Raw genomic sequence first — 20,866 nt, 5'->3', positions numbered from 1 at the left:
TTTTTTTTTTTTTTTTTTTTTTTTTTTGAACGTGCGGATATAATCATTCGAAATGAATTTAAAACGATCCAAATAAATTTGAATACCAATGTATCTTGATATTACATACGTCTCATGAAATATGAAAAATTTTGCGAAATTATCGTTATGCACGAAGGAACAAAGATTATGGCACGTGCCTTGGAAACGGGAAAGGAAACCGGTTGTGCGAGGGCGAGCAGGAACTGCAGTTAGGAATTTATAAAAGATTTTAATAATATTAATAAATCATTATTAATAACATTATATTATTGATATTATTTTATAAATTACTCGTTTAATTTATTTTAAAAATGTGTAATGTTTTATTCAAATAATATTATAAACAAAATGTAAATCTCTATAATATTATTTTTCATACAACTGTATCGTAATTTTTAAACTTTTAACTATATTCACTTATATAATATAAAATAATTAAGTTTCATTTTTATCCTAGACTTTGAAATTTGACAATCGAAAACATATTTTGCATGTTTGAAATTTTGGAATTATGTATCATCGTAATTCGATATACGAGAATTAAAGATTAAAGACAGATCTAAGGAGAGATTTCTTTCATTGAATCGGAAAAAATGTCATCACATATAAAATCTGTTCCAGATTTCCATTAATAGCATATCTAAGTGCGACAACTGGCCGACCAGTTATGTGTACCCTCCACTGATTATATTATACCACCGCGTTCTTCTCGTTTGTAGTTGTCTGACAACTATCTCTCTACTCATTATGCAATTGCTTTCTTTGATACGATTTGAAAAACCTTCATTAATCAACTTTCAATTTCAATTATTCGTATTTTATTTATCGAAAACAAAAACTAAATTTACATTAAAAAATCATTAAAGTTTGTTCGACATAAGTAATTCTAATTACTTCACATTTCTAATCTCTTCACATTTAAAATGATTCAATATATCATATTAATTTATTAATATACCTTGATAAGAATCAAATACAAATTAATTTCAATTAAATTCATATTCAAAGCTACATAATTAATTCTTCTACAATTATTTTTAATTTCTCAAAGATTAATCTTGAAAAAGTGTAATTCATCATGAAAGAAAATATCATCATTAAACGAAACTGGCTATCTTAATAAATTCGTTTTAATGAAAAAAAAAAAAAAAAAAGAAAAAGAAAAATAAATTCTCGTAATTACTCACTCAAAATAATTTCTCCAAAATTGCCCCAATTATTAAAAGACGTTTGATCATGTATCCAACACGCAGAGAAAGTTTCTATTATTTTCTTTGATCAACGATATAGGAGAAACTGACATAGAAACAAAGCACGAAAAATTAATCAAAATGATTGAATTCCTGATGGTTCCTCTTTTGTATCACTATTCGCAATCATTTTCCTTTCCAACTCAACTCGAACCTTGTACGATATCGTTTCACGATCTGCATATTTTTAATTTAATTCGCAACACTCAAGACAGATATACGCTCCCATTTTTCTCTGAGTAGTATACATTTTTACACGCAGACCCTCTCACTTTCACTCGAGCTACCGATCGAACCAAGTTTGCGACTATATATCTTAACGATCGGCCGGTTTGCGAACTTGCGCCTAGTAAAGACAAGATTCTCATTAAGAGCAACAACTACATTCTTTTTCCCGTATCCTGTCGTCGCCGCTTATTGGTCACTTTGTTTCTTTAAATGGACCGGCTTAATCAAGTAAATCGGCGTAGAAATTACGCCGATGACCCGAGATCATTTGAGAAACAGGTTGCGTAAAAGTTGTATTAAAAAAAGCAGAGAAAAAACCGGGTTACATTCGACCTTTGTATTCAACGTGTTTAAGTAACGTTATATAGCGTTATATTTTCCATATCGCGTTTTCGTTTTAAAGAAAGTAATATCCAGATCTATACGTCTATTTCTAGTATTTCTCTGATAAATATAGATCATTAGCTTAAAATTTAATTTTTTCTTGTGATTATCTTCGCGCGTAATCTTTTACACTGATACATTTCTTACAATTAAATTTAATTTGAGTGAATAATTACAGATATTAATATTATTTTTATTTGAATAAAATAAAAAGAATTTTTAATTGATTTCAATTAACTTTTTTTTTGTTTAATTTTATTTAATGAACTTTTAAATTTTTAAAACACTTAATCTATAAGAAATGAAAATAAAGAATAAAATGATATCTGATTTGCAATTTTATCGTTTGAATTTTTCAATTTTTTGATATTTTTTTTTTTTTTTTTTTTTACATTTGTTATAGTTGTACAAAAAATGTACAAGAAATTTCTTTTAACAAGCGAGAAATTAGTATATAATATCAAGCCTTTCAAATTTTTTATCGAAAGCCCCAGATCTCTCATACATCATCGTCACCGTTACGAATGAGATGTTTTCAACGATTCGTGAAACCACTATCCATGTTTTACGTACTTAGAAAGTAAGGTGCTTTCCACAATCATTATCGATAGAAGTGTAAACGCACGTGTTTCATTCAAGACAAACAATAGATCTTTACCAAAGATTTGACAGGCGCAATGAATTTCTTCCGTGTTTGATAAATATGATAATTTCATTTGTTGAAGTACATTTGTTGGCTAACCAGTTTCCTTTGAACATATATATATATATAGATTAAAATATTTCACCACATTTCTCCTAGCTCTAGATATTTCTAGGTCATCGACATCTATGCTTTCAATGCATTTACACACGGTCAGCTGCGAATGAATTCGCTAAAACTTAACCAAATATCACTTTTCTCTAAACGATGATTCATCATATTTCTCCTTATACTTCTCTTTCTCCAACAGCTGTTCCTCATTTTTAATATGCCAGTGAAATCATAACGTTTAATTATTTAATATCGAATATCATACTTGAAATCATCATCAATCAATTCGAATACAAAAAAATTGCATAGAATTCTTGACAATTTGAGACACGTTTGTAAGATAATAAAAAAGATAAATTAAATGTTCGTAATATATACGAAAGATTAACATCGTTTTACGTGAATCTAATGAAATATCGTCGCTTTCCACTTCGTTCCCCGATCACCATACTTTATCGAGGGCATAATAAAAACCAAGGTCGCTTTCCCTTGCGCATGTTCACCGTAAATAGGATAAATTTTCTCTGTATAATATATATTTATAAAGATCCATCTCGCATGTCGTCTTAGAGAGTGAAAAATCGACATGGACATCACTTAACAGAACTCTCTCATTTTCCATTTATGTAGAATGTATTGGCTGTGTCTTGCGGCATTAACTGCGACCGTGGCAGCGCAAGGTTCTTACGATTTGGAACCAAGAGTGTCTTTTCCCGGCAAATCGTCCAGCTTAGGGCCACTCTACTCGTCTGGCCTTAATGCTGGTCAAGGTTTTCGCGATAACAGTTACGAGGATAACATTGTAACACCTACTCCTTCCCCAACGCCTGCCTACAGAAATCCAAGCAGTCAACCATCTGTAAGCAATAAAATTATAATGTATTTGTGATAAGTATGTTATTTAATTTAACATAAATTATAAATTATAAATTTTATTATACATATATATATATATATTTTAATGTAAGTATAAATTCGTATATTTTTCGATTAATATTATTAATTGCAATGAAAGTATATTACGCCATTATATTGCAATTACTTGTATCGTAATATATTATATAACAACTTACGTAAAAATAAGTTACTTTCAATTGGTTTAAAGTATCGACTCGTATATATTTATTAAATAATCGTATAAAATCGTACGATTTCTTTCTTCCATTCATTCTTCCATTTGAATGATTTGAAGAGGAAGAGTTCGATTACTTTTCATTCACAAGTATGAAAGAATACGAGTATATTTCATTTATAAACTAGACAGCACAAAAACTTCTTATTGGAAGTCTTAAAGACATCTGATGATAACCTATAAACTTGAAGATAATTTCTGAACTTTTATATTGCAAATTTTTACAGTAAAAAATTTCCAGGCTAAATATTGGATATATTTATTTATTTTTTTCATAATAAAGATAATATAATGAATAATAATTATATTATAAATAATTATTGAAAATTCAGGTGTCATTTAGACATTTATATTGAGACTTAAAATAATAGACATAAAATGAATATAGATTAAATTGTTTTAAAACACGTCCAAGAAATACTTTTCTTTTTTTTATAGCTTTATCGCAAACCATCGGCTGCATCTCTTGATCAAACAGGTATCAGAGTGAATGGACCTCCGCGTGGTATTCTTCGTGGTGGTCAACCACAAAATCCAAAAGTAATAATTTTTTTATAATTTAAAATCTTTTTAATATCTATCCAAGTATAAAATTTTATAAAACTTTGGGAGTTGTAACAGGTGAAACTGTTACGTTTTATATCTTATAATAAGTGAAAGTAGTATAAGAAATTCTTACATCTATATTTTCAATTTCATACAATAAGCTTACATAATAGTAAATTACATCAAAAAGAAAGAAATGAATTTTCGCAAAAAAATAAATCGTTTTATTTTTTGCATGTGATTTCGAATAATTATATATCTTTATTCCAAAAACGATGATTGCCGAAATAATCATTTTATGATAATTGAATTGATGTTAATTCTAAAAATACTTCGAAAAATCTATATTTCGAACGAATATTATAAAAAAATAAAACAGTTTATACAAATAATTTTATTTATTAAGTTCGAATTCAAATACATAATTGTGTTTAATTGTGTCTCAAAATTAAAGGAGGCTGAAGAACTTGAAGAAAAAGAAGAACCCGATCGTTTGACTCTTCTTTTACCGCAAAGTAAATTTGATTGTGTGAACAAACAAACCGGTTATTATGCCGATGAAGATCTTAATTGCGAAGTCTTCCACTATTGTCAAGATAACGCGAAACATTCTTGGATTTGTCCCGAAGGATTTACATTCCATCAGGTAATTTTCAACAAATGTACATAACAACTTTTAAATGAATTATATTTCAACGTAAGAATGCGAAACACTTTCCATACCTGTTCCGTAATTACACAAATCGTGATCTTTTATACATAATCCGAGTTGCTCGATGAAAACATTCACCGAATATAAATATTTCTTTTAACCGTACAACTAATCAGATTCAAACATTTATTGATAAGCAAATTTCACTTCTCATATATTTTGCATTCTATATTTTCACTCTAATATTTCTGGTTCTCTCCATTCGATTAAATAGATGATAAGGCTAATCATAAATCGTTTGGCTATCTAATACTCGTATACTGTTATGCATTTCCGGATTAATCTTACTTACATTCTTTTTCTCGATTAAGAGTATAACAAATATGAATGTATTGTGTCTGTTTTTCTCTGTATATTTCACTATTCCATAAAACTGTTTTCTCTCTTTAAACTCCGAAGTCATCAATCAGTGTGTCTCTGTTACAGGTTCATCTAATTTGCATGCCCCCAAGTGGGGACATAAACTGTAAGAAAAGCTCGCAATATCACTTTGTTAATGAATATCTTTATAAACCATTGAACTTGGCTGAAGCTGAAAACAAACCGAATGTGACCTTGAGATACAGTGAAAGATATTTCCCAGCAGATATTCATCCGGATGAGCGTGAGATTGGCGACTATCAGATTACTCCTTCTGCACCTATTCGCCGTCCCACTCCACCAGTAAGATTTTATTAAAATAATAATTGTTTGAAATATGAAGGATAAGATAAATAATAAATAAATATATATATATATATATACATACATGTACATAGGTATACGCAAATCCACAATCAGCTACATTGAATAGTATTCCATCATCAGCGCGTCCACAGCCAACCAATCTTCCACAATTTCGTTTACCAGTGAATCAAGTTTTTCGTAGTCCCGAGGAAGTGAACATTCCACTCCAGCACAGACGTCCGCAACCTCAACATCAACCTGTGAGAAGATTTCCTCAAGTACGACCTGATGATGAAGAATACGAATAAATTTAATCGACATTTATTTGATAATTGTCATTCATTGTTACATTCATCATCACAAATCTGTCGTTAATTATATTACATGTGATTTCATCATTCATATTGCGTTAAAATTATAAAAGAAGAAAGAAAATACTTCGGGATAATTATTATTTATTCAAATAAAATATAGTTTATAGTTCTTAATTAATTATCCAATTTTAATTATTAATCATTTCATATTATTAATCATTTTTCATATTTTTATTCTGTAAAAATTTGATAATATTTTTTAAATTGAAATTGATAATTGTATTTAATGTAATGAATATAAAATTATATTTGTACATTCTATAATCATATGTATAATCAACATTAATTCAAAAGTGATAATTAATAAATTGTTATTACATTATTTTTAATAACATATAAATATTTTTTAAACAAATATTTAAAAAATAAAAAAATCGAATAATTTTTAGTTTAAAATGATATAAAATTTAAATAAAATACATTTAAATTTGTGGAAAATTGACGGAGAAATAGTCAATTATCTGTTTAAACGAATTTTATGTAACAAGAAATATATAAAAAAATTAATTGATAAACTATTATGTATCAGATGGAATTAAAATAATTCAATTATTTTTTATTTTTATAAAGAAAATAATATTAAAATAAATATATGTGTATATATTGTATATTTATTGTAGCGAAACAAAACATCAATGTTTCATGTTATATCACGTAGTAATGAAGATTGTGAGAGCGTCATAGTGTGATTCGCGTTATATGTATAATATTTTTTTTAAATTTTCTAAGATATTTATACTAAATAAAAAATAGACAATTGAAAGAAATATAAAACAAGTTAGGATTCGTTTAATATGCATTGTTTATTGAATTGAAGGAATACAAATTTGGATTTTCTCTTGTTTGCTTTCATGCAATATGTAAGTATTTCTATGAATTTCGCCATATTGTTTGCTACACTACCGCCTTCTGAAGTAAAAAAGGGTTCAGGGTTAGAATCAAGATATCACTTCGTTTGAGTGACTTAATGTTGCTGTGTACTCTTTTCATTTTGGAATGAATTTATATAATTTCATTTATCACATTCTTCAAGTGAAATACAAACAAACTCGATAAATTTAATACTGTCAACATAAAAATTATCAGTGGGTTTTCATACACCATTAATAAACGAATTCAATAAAAAATTTTAGAAATGGCTGCTGCTGCTGCTGCTGCCCTGCTTGATGAACTTATGGGAAGAAACAGAAATGTTCTTCCTAATGAAAAACCTAAAGAACTTAATTGGGAAGATCCTGAAGTAAGTTTTTGAAAATGTTGATATTTCAATGACATTAGTCATTAAGAAAGTCAAATTCCGGAGTATTGACATTCATCATAAATTTTCCTTGAATTTTTATTTTCCATTCCAGTTTTGTAAATTATATTTAGTTAAATTTTGTCCTCATGATTTATTTGTTAATACGAGAGCTGATTTGGGTGCATGTTCTCGAGTACATGATGATGAAGCTAGAGAACTGTTTGAAAAAGCTCCATATTCATATCGAAAACAACAATATGAAGATGAATTTATTAGATTTTGTCAAAGTATGTTAAATGAGGTCGAAAGAAAAATAATAAAGGGAAAACAACGATTAGCTCTTATTGGAAGAACTGAAGCGGTAAATAAATTTCTAATAATCAGTATTATTTAAAATATTATATAAATATAAATATATTATATATTATTTAAAATATTATTTAAAATATATTTTTTTCTTTTTTATTAATTATAACAATCTTGTTACATGCATTGATATAAAATGAGTGATGAAAAGATTATCAATTCTTATTTAGCCTACTTTAACACCAGCACAAACTCAGAGAAATGAAGAACAAATTGCACTTTTAACTGAGAAAATTAATAAATTAGTAGAAGAAGCAGAACAAAGTGGTATACAAGGTAATGTGGAACAAGCTCAAGGTTTAATGAGATTATGTGATCAATTAAAAGAAGAACGAGAAACATTAAGGAAATCTAATGACAATAGTCATTATAATCAGGTAAATATTGTTATATATCATATTAATATTGTAAAGAAAAAACAGAGAAAATTAAACTTTAACTTATTTTAGACTGCCGAATTAGCTGCTGCACAAGAAAAACAAATGGAAGTATGTGACGTATGTGGTGCATTTCTTATTGTTGGAGATGCACAACAACGAATTGATGATCATCTAATGGGTAAACAACATGTTGGATATGCTAGACTAAAGAGTGCTCTTCAAGAAATTATGGTAATTTATAATTTTTGTACAAATAGATTTTTTAAATAATAAAATAATATTTATTATAAAAACAATTTTAGAGTAAACGTGAAAAAGCTAGAGATGAAAAAGAACAAAGAAGAGAAGAAGATAGGAAACAAAGAGCACGTGCCAATGAAGAACTTGATAGACGAAGAAGAGATGATCGAGATAGAGATAGAGAAAGAGATAAACGCCGTAGACGTGATGACGATAAAGGCAGACATGATTCAGGCAGTCATAGGTAAAATAATTACTAAAATGTTTTTCTTAACTTATTAAATATAAAATATAATAGGAAATGTTTTATAATACTAATTGTATTTAGAAATTCGGGACACAGAAGTAGAAGTAGATCAAGAGATAAACATGAGAGACATCGAGATGATGATCACCGACGTCATACACGAGATAAAGGTATTTAAATATAACATACATTGTAAAATTTAATCATTACTAAATAAGAAAATTTTAGGAATTTTAGAAATTTATTACATATTTTTAGGAAATCGTGATCATCGAAGCTCGAGTCATCACAACCGGCGACGCCATCGATCTAGAAGTCGAAGTCACAAGTAACAACTCTTGATTGGTTAGTGAGTGAGAAGTAAGCCAGGTATGCACTAAACAATATAGCATATTCGTCTCAATTACTGTACAGGTTCTTTACCAGGTGAGTTTCATTAGATGCACATAATATATACATGATAATTATCTGTAATTTTGAAGAATGGCATAGTCACAGCGAGCCAGTCTCTGGTCCTGCCTATTAATCGGAGAAACACTTGTACTAAATTTCATATGGACCTGTTTGTACAGCGTTTAATTTTGAAAGTGACGAGCTTGCTCTATGTAACGTATTACTGAAAAACGGTGCATCGAGGTAATGTCGAGCAAGGAATAGTAATATTGTTCCCATACGAAAGGTATTTTTATCATGTAGTATTATAGATATTGTCTACAGAGCAAGATAGGAGAAGGTATACCTATGCTTGCTTTGATCGGTATAATGTCTTCATAGGGTAAATCAATTATATAATTTCAACGACTGCATAGCTTTTTTGTCGAAAAGAAATTAGTGGTTTAGTGGAGGAAACAGTGCCTACTTCCGTAGACCTGCCACAACAGTGCCCTGTGTGACTGTGACTATACAATCCTAGCTTCTACTACGCATTTCTGAGGTATTTATATCGGAATGATAATACCAAACATGTCCTTTTATTAGGAAAGTTAGACATTTTCAAAATGGTGATCTTTATTTTCGACGATATTCGAGTGCTTATAAAGTTATAAAGTTATGATAATAATCTCCTACTCTTACTTTCCTTATTCCCTGATTGCAATTTATTGGAGCATATTCTATTTAAAATTGAAAAATTATCAATTAGTCAGGGAAGATTTCTGCTATGAACTCAAAAGGAACAATTTTAATATTTGAATTTAAGACAATAAAGCAATAGTTTATAACAGATTCATATGTATAGTCCAGAAATGTATATTTATTTAACAGCCATGTGGCTATTATTGATTCAGAATGTAATTTTGGCATATAGTCTTATCGTCGTCATTTGAACTTTATTTGTAAAAGTTCGAGTAATATGTATCATATGATGCATTCTTCCCTTTGCATGCATTTTTTCTCCATTATTTTTAGTTTTGAGAGACAGGACATGGCGAAGCTCGGTCAAATTTTTCTATTAGAAAGTTGTATACATATAAATCTCATAGTATCATGGTACAGCGATTTGAAGGTTGATGACAGGTCACGTGGAATGTGTCTTATGGTGCTCCGAGGACATCTCCTTTAATCATATCTTATTCTTTTGTCGCGTCCTTCATTTCGGCTTATAGAGAACTCATACTTTATGCGCGTACTACATTTGTGTATTCATATTAAATCATAATAAATCATTTATATACATTTAATAATTTGTTTTTGAACCAACTAAATTAAAAAAAAAATCTTTTTAAGAAAAAACAAAATACCAAAATAACAACTTTAAAAAAACGATCATCTTATATTGTTGCATTGGGATGAAAAGAATCTTGATAGTGAAAAATTCTAATTGTTTCAAAATTACAAAATTAAAATTTGTTGTCTTCGTCATGATAGATTTTCATTTTTCACTTATATATTGTTATATTTTAGATTCTTTTATAAATGAGATTACTAAAAATAGATTTAATAAAACATTATTTGATATAGATTTCATTTACACAAAATAAAAAATAAATTTCTTAATTCATATTAAATTTTTCTATTAACAAACAATAGATCAATAACATTTATTATTTATAATTTTTGTGACAGTTAATACAAGTTTGCAACATATATCAATTTTTTTTTATTTTAATTTTATATAGTTTAAAAAATAATTTTATTTTTCCAATGTCACAATCAAAGATGATCAATTTTAATTATGTAATTTACCTTTCACACATGTAGCCGACAGAAGTATGATATTTTTATTAAATATGTCATGTATTAGGTCAAGGTTAACAAATAATATACGAGTACGTTATCCTGCTGTTTGGTAACGACTTAAATTAATATGAAAGAAGAAATAATGAGGATTATCAACATTTGAAAGTTGTATTGTCTATTTTCAGACAGAAGACATGCCATGGAGATGTAACCAATGCAACAGGCTCACTTGCACACTGCTTAATATAATATTGAGGTAAAGATTTTGCATAATCTAAAAATTCCAATCATGAATTTTATACACCTGCGTTTGGTTCATTTTTATTACATCGCGTTTTCTTGAAGTTAATTACAAGAAAAATCATAAAATTAAAAGAATTGAATACATAATTATTGTTATCAACATTATATTATGATATAGGAAAAAAATTAAAAACAGATTTATTAGTAATTTATTCTTATTTGCAAATGTTACTCTAGGCTACATATGATAAAAAATATCAAGGTAAATTGTCTATAATTTGCATTGTAATACTCTTAAAATTGTTAATTAAAATTAATAAAACAATACTACAATAAAAGTATCAGGTTATTTTGAAAAACATACAAAACATTAAAATAGTCAGAATTATAAACAAAATAATAGATACTGTACAATTTTTAACATTAAATTATAAAATTTATTAAATAAATATATACATGAACAATATACTATTGAGCGATAGGATATTCTATCTGAATACTGTACATAGTAGTAATATTTGCTATGATACAATGATTTGCTATAATCAAATTATCTTTGTATAAAACTAAAATACTGTATATCAAGTGTAAATATTCGTATTGGCTGAATGACTGATTTTATCATGCGTAAATTATTTCATTTTTTTAAATTTTATGTCAACGAATCAAAGAGTTATATCATTAAATAGAAAAAATTTTACTTAAGTCCCATAAATTTTGTAACCTAAAAATAATATATTATTTAATTCGTATAATTTGTTTTAGAATTTATATTGTCTTAATAATAAAAAATTGAAAGATTTAATAATTTTGCTACCTCTTCATATACGGTCCAAGCCATTGCAGTCATTAATGTCCTTCTCAATATTCGTGGAACAATGCCTTTAAAGTATCCTAACATACCATATTTCTTGTAAATCCTAAAAACTGCGTTACGAACATTTTTAAATTCATTAGGATATAATTGCATTTTTGTCTTGATTACATCAGCAGGTTGTGTTACAGTAGAAGCAAATATTCCTGCTAATATTCCACAACTGAAATGAATTGGAGCAGATGATTTGACATAGGGCAAATCTAAAAACAAAATTTATATTAAAACATATAATTATTATAAGAATAAGTTGGTTTTAGACTTCTTTTAATTTTAATGAAAAATTTACCTGCTTCTATAACAATATTTTTTAATTGTGTATAAAACGTGAGATAAAGGCCGCTGTAAGGAGCATCTCTTAGTAATGTTGGTACTAATCCACTCGAAAGACCTCTTATTCCTTCCTGCTTGTAAATTATTTTCAATGCTTCTCCTACACTGTTATATTTATAAATTTCACTCTGTGAAAATAAAATCAATATTTTCGTAATTTCATGCAACTCGTATTAAGTAGAATATTCTAGATTATTAGTATTAGTATTTTTATGCCTAATCACATATCTAATTTTACTTTCTGTATATTTTTCTTTCTATGATGTATAATATATTATATAAAAAATGTAAATATATTTATAATAATATCACGTACTTCAAAACGTGTTTTTACTACTGTTATTGGAATTAATAAAGCTCCAGACATAGATCTTGCAGTAATGCCTAATAACAGTGCTTCTGTAGGTGTGAGTGGATCTTTTACATGCAATGTATGCTTTAACCAATGTAATGATGAAAAATATAATCCAACACCAGGTACAACTCTTGTAATGGACTAAAAAATTAATTAATATATCTTGATAAAATTTTTAAACTTTATAATTTTTTTAAAATTTAAAATTCTTACCGGAGTTATACCTTTCCAAAGTCCAAGTATATTTTCATTTTTAATGATATGAATTACTGTACCTAAAGTATTAGTTTTTGGAGTACTAGATCAAACATAAAATAGTAATAATTAAGAAGAAATTTTATATATAATTTTATAAAATAATGAAGAAAATAAAATTTTTCACTTACTCAAGATGAAGATTTACTTTGCTTTGAAGTCTGGTTTTAATAAGATCTAATGGTTGAAATAAAATAGTTGAAAATGTTCCAGATAATGATCCCGCGAGAAAAGATTTCAAAATAGGATACTAAAAAAAAAAAGAATTTTCATTTCAAAAATATATTTAAATAAACGATATATTCCTAATTAAATATTTTTAAGATACTATACAAATGTATCTATATTCATAAAAATAATCAAAAAAATAATGTATATGAAAAATATCATACAATAGATGTAGATATTAATACATAAATTATTCTTATTATTGTAATAAATATATGTTATATCTTGCACGAGTTTGCTCACGTGAGTTATAAATTTCCTTTAAAAGGTCATTATAATTGTTATCTATAAATGCAGTTCCTTGGGTCATCAATATATTACAAAATAATTTTTTTTTATTTATTAACTATTTATTTTAGTCATAAACTATATTCAAACATATAAAAACAATAAATTATGATTATTTTTTATAAAAAAAATAAATAATAATTAATTTATGAAAAAGATTAATAATAATTAATAGTTTGGCACAAATATAACATTTCTAATAATTATTATATTTTAATACTCTTTTAAATATTAAAATTTTATTTTTAATATTATTAAGTACTACTTTCAATACTATTAAAATCATTAATATATTTAATTGTATAACAGATCAATATTTATGATAGTCGTAGAATAGATAATTTTTTATTTTCTTTTTCAGCTTATACTTGTAAATTTGGGACATCAAACTTGCAATCTCATAATGCAAATGAACACATGAGATACTAAATGGTGGATACTGCTCCACATAAATCATCTCCAATCCAGTACACCTCTTTTTCTAATTAGAGGTATTTTTTATTCAAATATCTTAGTATCTCTCTTTCTCTCTTTCTTTCTCTCTTTTTATTCAATTTATAAGATAAATTTTGTCAAAATAACTTTACTTAATATATTTATTTCAATACTTTTATATTTTTTATATAATATTAAGTATAAAATATTATAATTAATTTTATTAAAAGATAACTGTTGATACAAAACAAATATGTTAAATAAAATTATTTAAACAGTCATATAGCTTCACCTATAATAATATTTACCCTTTATCAGACATTTTCATTATAATTAAAAAAAAAATTCATTACATAAAAAATCAAAAATTATATCAAATAATTATTATTCAAAAATAATAAAACTGAAATACTTACACTTCCAAAAATCTCCATAACATAAAATTTATTGGAAGCTTAAAAATGAATGAAATTTGAAATTATAATAACTATTTCTAAATATAACACAATAGTAAAACAAAAGATACTTTCCTAATGCTTACTTTAATGTCACCAAGATACTGAGTATGTTATAAACGTGACTGTTACTTACATCTTCTTTTATCTTCATCTCATTATGTTCGGGGTCAATAGAATAACCCTGCATATCGATACATTCTTCAGTAAAAAATCAAAAAATATTAAACTGAAACGTGAATTAAACGTGACTTAATATGAAACGTGAATTAAACGTGACTTATGAATATGAAATGTTTCATTATATTTTATCTAAAAATATAAAAATATAAAATATATTATTTATTAATTTTAATCTCAAATTATCATTTCCTATTTTTATATTTAACAAAATACATTTAATTATTATAAAATTTAGAAATAATTTTTCAAAAAGCTTTAAAAAAAATTTTTTTAAATTTATTCTATTAGAACAATGTAATTATAAAAAAAAAATAAATATTTATTTTAAATATTAAATTTTCATGTATATATCATAATATTGTATAATAATAAATGTGATATATTTATAATTAATCAAAGAATTTATGAATATCAAAATTTTTCGAATATTCATAAAAATTTATATTAGGTTAGAATTAAAAAATTTAGATAAAAACAATTTTATTGCTTGTTATAAAATATGTACATATTGCAAATGTTATTTTATTATTATATTTATACGTACTTTGTATGGAACATACAAAATTAAAACAAAAACAGAATTAAAATAATATCAACAACAATGAAGAATACAAAATTCTATAAAAATATCACAAGGCTTATAAAATTAATTTCTTATCTAAAAATTAATTGTTTCAAAATAAATTTGTTTACAATATTTTTCATAATATATTTATAAATACATATAAATAAATAATGAATAAATTGTTTATTTTAAATTTATATTTATAATTAAAAAGTAGTGAAAATAATTTATTAATTATTTTATATAGAAATACGAAATATATTTTTCAATGTAATATTATTATAATACAAAAATTGATAAAATATATATACATGTATATCATTCATTAAATATTGAAATGAATTATGTATATAAATTGATCTATTATAATTTAAAGAAAATCATATTATAAAAATATTTAAAAAAAAATAGAAATATATTTAAATAATTTTAAATATTTAAAAAAAAATATTTAATTTTTTTTTTATTAATATATTTATTCAAATATGATAAATAAGAAAACAAGTATTTTTTATATATAATAATGTAAGTAATATAAGTAGATTTTTGATCAGAATATTTAATAATTTAATATTGTATAAGATATTACTAAACATTAATATTTTTATATATTTTTAAAAAAGCCGCTAGTTAAAATGTATCAGACTTCCTGTTTAAGCGCTGCATTCGCTCTAGAATTATAGCTTTACAGTGTGAGTTCGGCCATTTCGACTTTTCTTCCAACGCAGTGTGGTTGTTACTCTTGCACAATTGAGAGTAAGGTATGATATTTATTTAAAACTTATTTAAAAATTCAATTTATTTTAATTACAATATGGATTTCTGAAATTTATTAATTTTTTTAAAAATAATTAATTATTAAGCAAATTAAATAATTTTTTTTAATTTAATTACGTATCTTTAAACGTACACGTGATGTTAATATAAGTTTTATATGCATTATTTTAGTAGATAATATTTTATATTTAATATAATCAATATAAGAAATATAATATCACAAAATTATAATAAATTTGTTTTTTTAAAAGATACATATATAATATATAAGACAAACATTTTTTTCATTAAATACATCTCAGGATTATACAAAATGGTGAATGGAAGAATACCTTCAGTTTTCTCAAAAACTTATGTTACCCCAAGAAGACCTTATGAAAAAGCTCGTTTAGATCAAGAATTACGAATTATTGGTGAATATGGTCTTCGTAACAAGCGTGAAGTATGGAGAGTTAAATATACTCTCGCAAATATTCGAAAAGCTGCTCGAGAACTTCTTACTTTAGAAGAGAAGGATCCTAAACGTTTATTTGAGGGTATGAAATGAACTATATATATTTTTAAATTAATAAATTCTTAAAACTTTCTTATAAAATAATTATGATGAATGTATATTTTTGACACCTCTTGTCTGATTGATAGTTTTGATGATATATTCTACTGATAAAATCATATAATTAATATTATTACTCTATATTTTAACATTTTATACATTGAAATATATATTTATTAGGAAATGCTCTTTTACGTCGTTTGGTAAGAATTGGAGTACTAGATGAAAGCCGTATGAAGCTTGATTATGTTCTTGGTTTAAAAATTGAAGATTTTTTAGAAAGACGACTTCAAACTCAAGTATTTAAATTAGGGCTTGCCAAGTCTATACATCATGCTCGTGTACTTATTCGTCAACGTCATATTAGGTAAATTTTACTAAACTTAGTTTTATATGCCTTAAAAAATGGGCAAGAAATAACTGATTATATACAGATTTTTTTCTAATCTTTAAGGCAATATTAATCTCCTGATTAATCACCAGATAAAAATAAATATTTATCTGGTTTCATATCTGGAAACATAATTTTTATTTTTTTGTGAAACAAGTATTTCAATCGCTTTTATTAATTTTACTTAATTATAAAATATGGTAGTAATAGTCTTTTGACTACTGCAGGTATTCATATACTTTTCCTGATTGATTATTTCTTCAAAATGATAAAAAAAAATGTGATTTAAATATTGGATGGGTTATTATATTATAGTATTGAGCTAAGATGCTCAAGAATATGAAGCAATACATTATAATATTTTCTTTCAAACAGGCCACTTAAGTGTTAGTAAAACTTCACTTAACGTCTGTTATATATTAATGGATACATATTATAATATTTTCTTTCAGACAGGCCACTTAAGTGTTAGTGAAACTACACTTAACGTCTGTTATATATTAACGGATATAAATTCATTTTAAAAATAATTGGTATATTTTTTTATATGTTCAATAGCATTATAAATTCATATTTTGAAATATTAAAAATACAGAATATTGAGAAATAAGAATTAATACATAAAATGTATCTTATATCTTATTTCAGAGTACGCAAACAAGTAGTGAACATTCCATCTTTCATTGTAAGATTGGATTCACAGAAACATATTGACTTTTCACTAAAATCTCCATTTGGTGGTGGCAGACCTGGCCGTGTAAAGAGGAAGAATCTGCGTAAAGGAAGTGGAGGAGCTGCTCCAGAAGAAGAAGAAGATTAAATAATTTTTTGTAATACTTTATTTAATAAAAGTATGCCTTAAATTTTATATTGTTAAATGATTTTCAGATTATATTTTTTATCATTGTCTATCAATAAATATTTTTACATTTCTGTATGTAATACAGAATTTTATTAACTAAATATTATGTTTAATGACAAGTAAAAATATAAATGCTTAATCCTAATATAAAGATAAAAAAAATAGTATAAATTTTTTAATCAATATAAAAATTTCTTGCATAATAGTAATAAAATTATTAACACAATAAGTGAAAAAGGTGATTCAATTTTGCTGAAAAATATTCTCAAATTTTAGTATGATAGTTAATGTGCAATTTATTATTTAATATAATAAATATCTTATTTGTCATATTTAATATCTAAAAATTGAATTACTATTTATTCATTATTTTATATGAAAATTTGATTATAAAATTGATAAATATTCAAAATTCTAAATATTTTTAATATTAATAATCTAAGTTTATCATATTAATATTTAATGTATATAATTTTTATTAATAAAATAGTTGTATCAATCTGTCAGTTTTACTAATTCCTAGTAATTCCTAATAATGCTTCATATATATTTTTATAAAAAGGATTGTTTAGGTACTTTATTATAGAAATGTTATGTAGTTTCGATTAATAATGAAAAAATTAGTTAAAACAGGCTTGATAGAAATAAGGAAAAAATAGTAAACAGGGAATTAAGGAATAGAAGTTAGAAAAGAAAAAATATCAATATATATGTGCAATGCTTAAACATATAGAAATATGAGAATATTACAGCAATCAACGTTTATGTGACACGAGCATTCCTATATAATCCGAAATCAGAATTTTTTTGTTATTCAGAAAGTTGTTTTTTGTTATTAAAAATACAGGTATATATTATTGGAATGGTTATTTTTGGAATAAAAAATATGCTATTTGTTTTATAATAATATATTTTTTCAAATAAACAATTTTTTAAACTTTCCAATTTGAAAAGTTTTTGTTAACTGTATTTTAATATATTATATTCAATTCAATAATATTTTAAATTATTTTCGAGATAATTCTTTGAAATTTAAATTTTAAAAAATAATTTTTTATTTCTTGAATCATTTGTGGACATCTCATTAAATTATAATCATGAATAAAAATATATATGTGTCACTAAATTGAATAACATTTCAAAATTTATATATATTTCTTTCCTCAATTGGCATTCTTATTGTATTTTTTTAAAAAAGCATTAGCCGCAGCCGTTATGTTCTAGCAGATCATTGATTTTTGCAAGTTGGGATAAGACGGCAAAGCATTTTATCCCTTATGAACAAAAACTTATGATATTCAGTTAAAATATAAGACAACTACAATCATTTTATAAATAAATTAAATTTAAATATATAATATGAAAACATACAATATGAATAAATGTGAAATATCTACTTATTTATTATACCTTATTATGCTCTTAGGTTATATATATTTTATATTATATATTATATATTATGCTATTTTTAAAACTTATAAAATTTTATCCAAATTATACAGGATAAAACAGATTGTTCATAATAATAATCGTAAACTTTTTAATTTAATTTTATCAAAAAGTACAAAGTACATTGTGATATATTTTATATATTTTATTTATTGAATAATAAAAATAATAATTACTATATATTAATAAATATATTATCAATTAATATGATTACGCAATCTAACATATAAATATAATAATAAAGATAAATACATTATACCACAACAATATATTATTAAAAGATAAAATTTAATTTAAAAAAAGATATTTATTCTATTTTTTATTTTTTTCATTATTATTTTCAAGTTATAACTTACATAATTAAAAATTCTTATTGTAATTGATTTGAACATGGCATAATAACAAAGAGTTGATATGATAACAGTGTTGGCAATATGACTTGAAATTTGAAACCTAACGAGATAGTGTTGCTTTAGCTATGATTACGTAACGTTAAAGAATTTTTTAAGGTTTGTCGATCTTGTCGAAGTCCAATATTCAGCTATGTTCAGAGTATACTTGTTGCACGCGGCGGGATTGGTGATCGACGGTTGGTTGAGGAGAGAAGAAAGGGGATAGACGAGAATAACGAAGGATTCTTCTTACGTTAACGTGGGACTTCGCGAGCTTTCCGCAAGCTAGTGAGCGCGTTTCGATCAATTAACATATGCTACTTCCTAGCGGGAATTTTGTTTCACTGATCGAATAAAGGTAATTACATGACAGTGTGTTATCATACTATAATCCGGTAACCCTTCATCAGATATCGTATACTGACAAAAAACAACTGGGTTCCATATTAAAATTTGACACATCTTTTTTTTTATATTAAAGCAAGAGACCGCCTTTCTAACCTAAATTCTAAATTCTGTCATGGATCCGTAATGCGGGGTAGGGCAAGGAGGGCGATAACCACGAATCTCCTTCTCTTTTTGACAGCTAAAAATACGGTTTTTGAAGGAGCAACTGCAGCATCGAACATTGACTATTTCGGATATGATACAACGCGCACGCATCCTGATTAGTTTACATAGATTTGTCTTATAAAATGCGCGCTTTTCATTTTTTAGTACATCATGTGTTTCTTATATTTGTGATTAATTATTTTTTATTTGTTTAGTTAAAATCATATTTCGAATGAAGGCTATCTAATTATTACGCATTCATAATTTTTTCACTTTATATTTAAATCATAATATCTAATTTGAATTACAATAATAATGAAAATAATTTATTATAGAAATAAGTTTTTTTCTTTCCTTATATATTTCTTAGCAATAAAAGTTGACAAAATACATAAATATTTTTATATGCAATTTTAATTTTTTCATTTTTAAATTTCAAATTAAATGACATTTCAATATATGTAAAAAAAATTAATTATATATTTGTAGTTCTTGTATAAAGTAAAAAATTAAGTGTATAATAAAAATAACGATAAAATAATTGATTTTCATTTAATATGACAATTCTAATAATTTTCAAGTTATATTGAGAAATTGATCAAAGTTTTAAAATTAAACTTTGTTATATTTATCGTGTTATAAAAATATAATATAATAGACTTCAAAATAAAATTAATTATTATTTAAGTTTAAATTAATAATTAATTATTATTATAGATAATTATTCTGTAAATTTTATCTATTAATATTTAATAATATAGTGATTGAAATTTAATTATCTATTTTTTTTATAAATAGAAATAATGATATTTTTAGAATTTTCATTTAAGAATTATATAGAATACAAAAAGAGCTTGAAAAATATTTCTTGTACAGTTTTTAAAATTATTGTAAAATTTATATAAAAGAATTACATTTTCATTATGAAAAATATATGATTTATGTTTATAATATTTTT

General features: G+C 24.8%; 5 protein-coding genes across 12 annotated transcripts in view; 4 read left to right on the top strand and 1 right to left on the bottom strand.

The window, feature by feature from the left end:
• The window catches only part of LOC102681276, a 6,836-nt gene extending 708 nt beyond the window's left edge, over positions 1-6,128 (top strand). The window contains exons 2-6 of one of the 2 annotated variants that reach the window (XM_006611511.2): positions 3,268-3,496; positions 4,208-4,309; positions 4,770-4,961; positions 5,454-5,687; positions 5,786-6,128. In XM_006611511.2, coding sequence (XP_006611574.1) covers positions 3,269-3,496; positions 4,208-4,309; positions 4,770-4,961; positions 5,454-5,687; positions 5,786-6,001 — 972 coding nt within the window. In that variant the 5' untranslated portion in view covers position 3,268 and the 3' untranslated portion in view covers positions 6,002-6,128. Of the gene's footprint in view, positions 1-3,267; positions 3,512-4,207; positions 4,310-4,769; positions 4,962-5,453; positions 5,688-5,785 lie in introns of both variants that reach the window. The other variant, XM_006611510.2, reaches the window with a different exon arrangement.
• Positions 6,129-6,952: 824 nt separating this feature from the next.
• LOC102680607 (luc7-like protein 3) lies at positions 6,953-11,296 on the top strand. Of its 2 annotated transcripts, XM_031508491.1 has the most exons (8): positions 6,953-7,307; positions 7,420-7,668; positions 7,844-8,050; positions 8,123-8,284; positions 8,356-8,537; positions 8,622-8,710; positions 8,799-8,909; positions 10,904-11,296. In XM_031508491.1, exons 1-7 carry the CDS (start codon positions 7,203-7,205, stop codon positions 8,870-8,872), a joined length of 1,068 nt encoding a protein of 355 aa, XP_031364351.1. In that variant the 5' UTR covers positions 6,953-7,202; the 3' UTR covers positions 8,873-8,909; positions 10,904-11,296. The 2 variants fall into 2 exon arrangements, with proteins under 2 accessions (XP_031364351.1, XP_031364350.1); XM_031508490.1 differs by lacking the exon at positions 10,904-11,296 and having other exon boundaries at positions 8,799-10,219.
• On the top strand, positions 10,755-17,521 carry LOC102681150 (40S ribosomal protein S9). 3 transcript variants are annotated; one of them, XR_004149758.1, is made up of 8 exons: positions 10,755-10,974; positions 13,656-13,785; positions 15,624-15,693; positions 16,012-16,245; positions 16,443-16,629; positions 16,881-17,004; positions 17,084-17,186; positions 17,302-17,521. XR_004149758.1 is itself a non-coding variant. In XM_031508492.1 (4 exons), exons 2-4 carry the CDS (start codon positions 16,023-16,025, stop codon positions 17,471-17,473), a joined length of 582 nt encoding a protein of 193 aa, XP_031364352.1. In that variant the 5' UTR covers positions 15,608-15,693; positions 16,012-16,022; the 3' UTR covers positions 17,474-17,521. The 3 variants fall into 3 exon arrangements, 1 of the variants encoding a protein (XP_031364352.1); XR_004149759.1 differs by lacking the exon at positions 16,881-17,004 and having other exon boundaries at positions 10,759-10,974; positions 17,106-17,186; XM_031508492.1 differs by lacking the exons at positions 10,755-10,974; positions 13,656-13,785; positions 16,881-17,004; positions 17,084-17,186 and having other exon boundaries at positions 15,608-15,693.
• LOC102680739 (mitochondrial glycine transporter-like) lies at positions 11,366-14,964 on the bottom strand. Of its 4 annotated transcripts, none has more exons than XM_006611507.2 (7): positions 14,321-14,520; positions 12,910-13,028; positions 12,737-12,821; positions 12,485-12,664; positions 12,125-12,296; positions 11,779-12,038; positions 11,366-11,685 (listed from the first exon to the last, which is right to left on the bottom strand). In XM_006611507.2, the coding sequence occupies exons 1-7, from the start codon at positions 14,372-14,374 to the stop codon at positions 11,659-11,661; spliced, it is 897 nt and encodes a 298-aa protein (XP_006611570.1). In that variant the 5' UTR covers positions 14,375-14,520; the 3' UTR covers positions 11,366-11,658. The 4 variants fall into 4 exon arrangements, with proteins under 4 accessions (XP_006611570.1, XP_006611569.1, XP_006611571.1 ...); XM_006611506.2 differs by lacking the exon at positions 11,366-11,685 and adding an exon at positions 14,912-14,964 and having other exon boundaries at positions 11,701-12,038; positions 14,321-14,413; XM_006611508.2 differs by lacking the exon at positions 11,366-11,685 and adding an exon at positions 14,146-14,183 and having other exon boundaries at positions 11,701-12,038; positions 14,321-14,516.
• A 1,905-nt stretch (positions 17,522-19,426) lies between the features above and the next one.
• The window catches only part of LOC102680205 (zinc transporter foi-like), a 7,328-nt gene continuing 5,888 nt past the window's right edge, over positions 19,427-20,866 (top strand). Inside the window, exon 1 of the mRNA XM_006611502.2 lies at positions 19,427-19,714. The gene's annotated coding sequence lies outside the window, so the exon portion shown is untranslated. The remainder of the gene's footprint in view (positions 19,715-20,866) is intronic.

This window comes from Apis dorsata, unplaced genomic scaffold (genome assembly GCF_000469605.1).
Source record: "Apis dorsata unplaced genomic scaffold, Apis dorsata 1.3 scaffold_88, whole genome shotgun sequence".
NCBI lineage: Eukaryota > Metazoa > Arthropoda > Insecta > Hymenoptera > Apidae > Apis > Apis dorsata.
This window is presented reverse-complemented; position numbering and strand designations above follow the sequence as displayed.

Bases quoted from the DNA above. Each gene is read 5' to 3' on its own strand.
- LOC102680607 (XM_031508491.1), top strand. From the start codon at position 7,203: ATGGCTGCTGCTGCTGCTGCTGCCCTGCTTGATGAACTTATGGGAAGA. The intron at 8,051-8,122 runs GTAAATATTGTT...AACTTATTTTAG, and splicing joins ACAATAGTCATTATAATCAG to ACTGCCGAATTAGCTGCTGC. The intron at 8,538-8,621 runs GTAAAATAATTA...AATTGTATTTAG, and splicing joins CATGATTCAGGCAGTCATAG to AAATTCGGGACACAGAAGTA.
- LOC102680739 (XM_006611506.2), bottom strand. From the start codon at position 14,374: ATGCAGGGTTATTCTATTGACCCCGAACATAATGAGATGAAGATAAAA. The intron at 12,297-12,484 runs GTACGTGATATT...TTATTTTCACAG, and splicing joins TAGTAAAAACACGTTTTGAA to AGTGAAATTTATAAATATAA. The intron at 12,039-12,124 runs GTAAATTTTTCA...TTTTGTTTTTAG, and splicing joins AAATATTGTTATAGAAGCAG to ATTTGCCCTATGTCAAATCA.
- LOC102681150 (XM_031508492.1), top strand. From the start codon at position 16,023: ATGGTGAATGGAAGAATACCTTCAGTTTTCTCAAAAACTTATGTTACC. The intron at 16,246-16,442 runs GTATGAAATGAA...TATATTTATTAG, and splicing joins TCCTAAACGTTTATTTGAGG to GAAATGCTCTTTTACGTCGT. The intron at 16,630-17,301 runs GTAAATTTTACT...ATCTTATTTCAG, and splicing joins ATTCGTCAACGTCATATTAG to AGTACGCAAACAAGTAGTGA.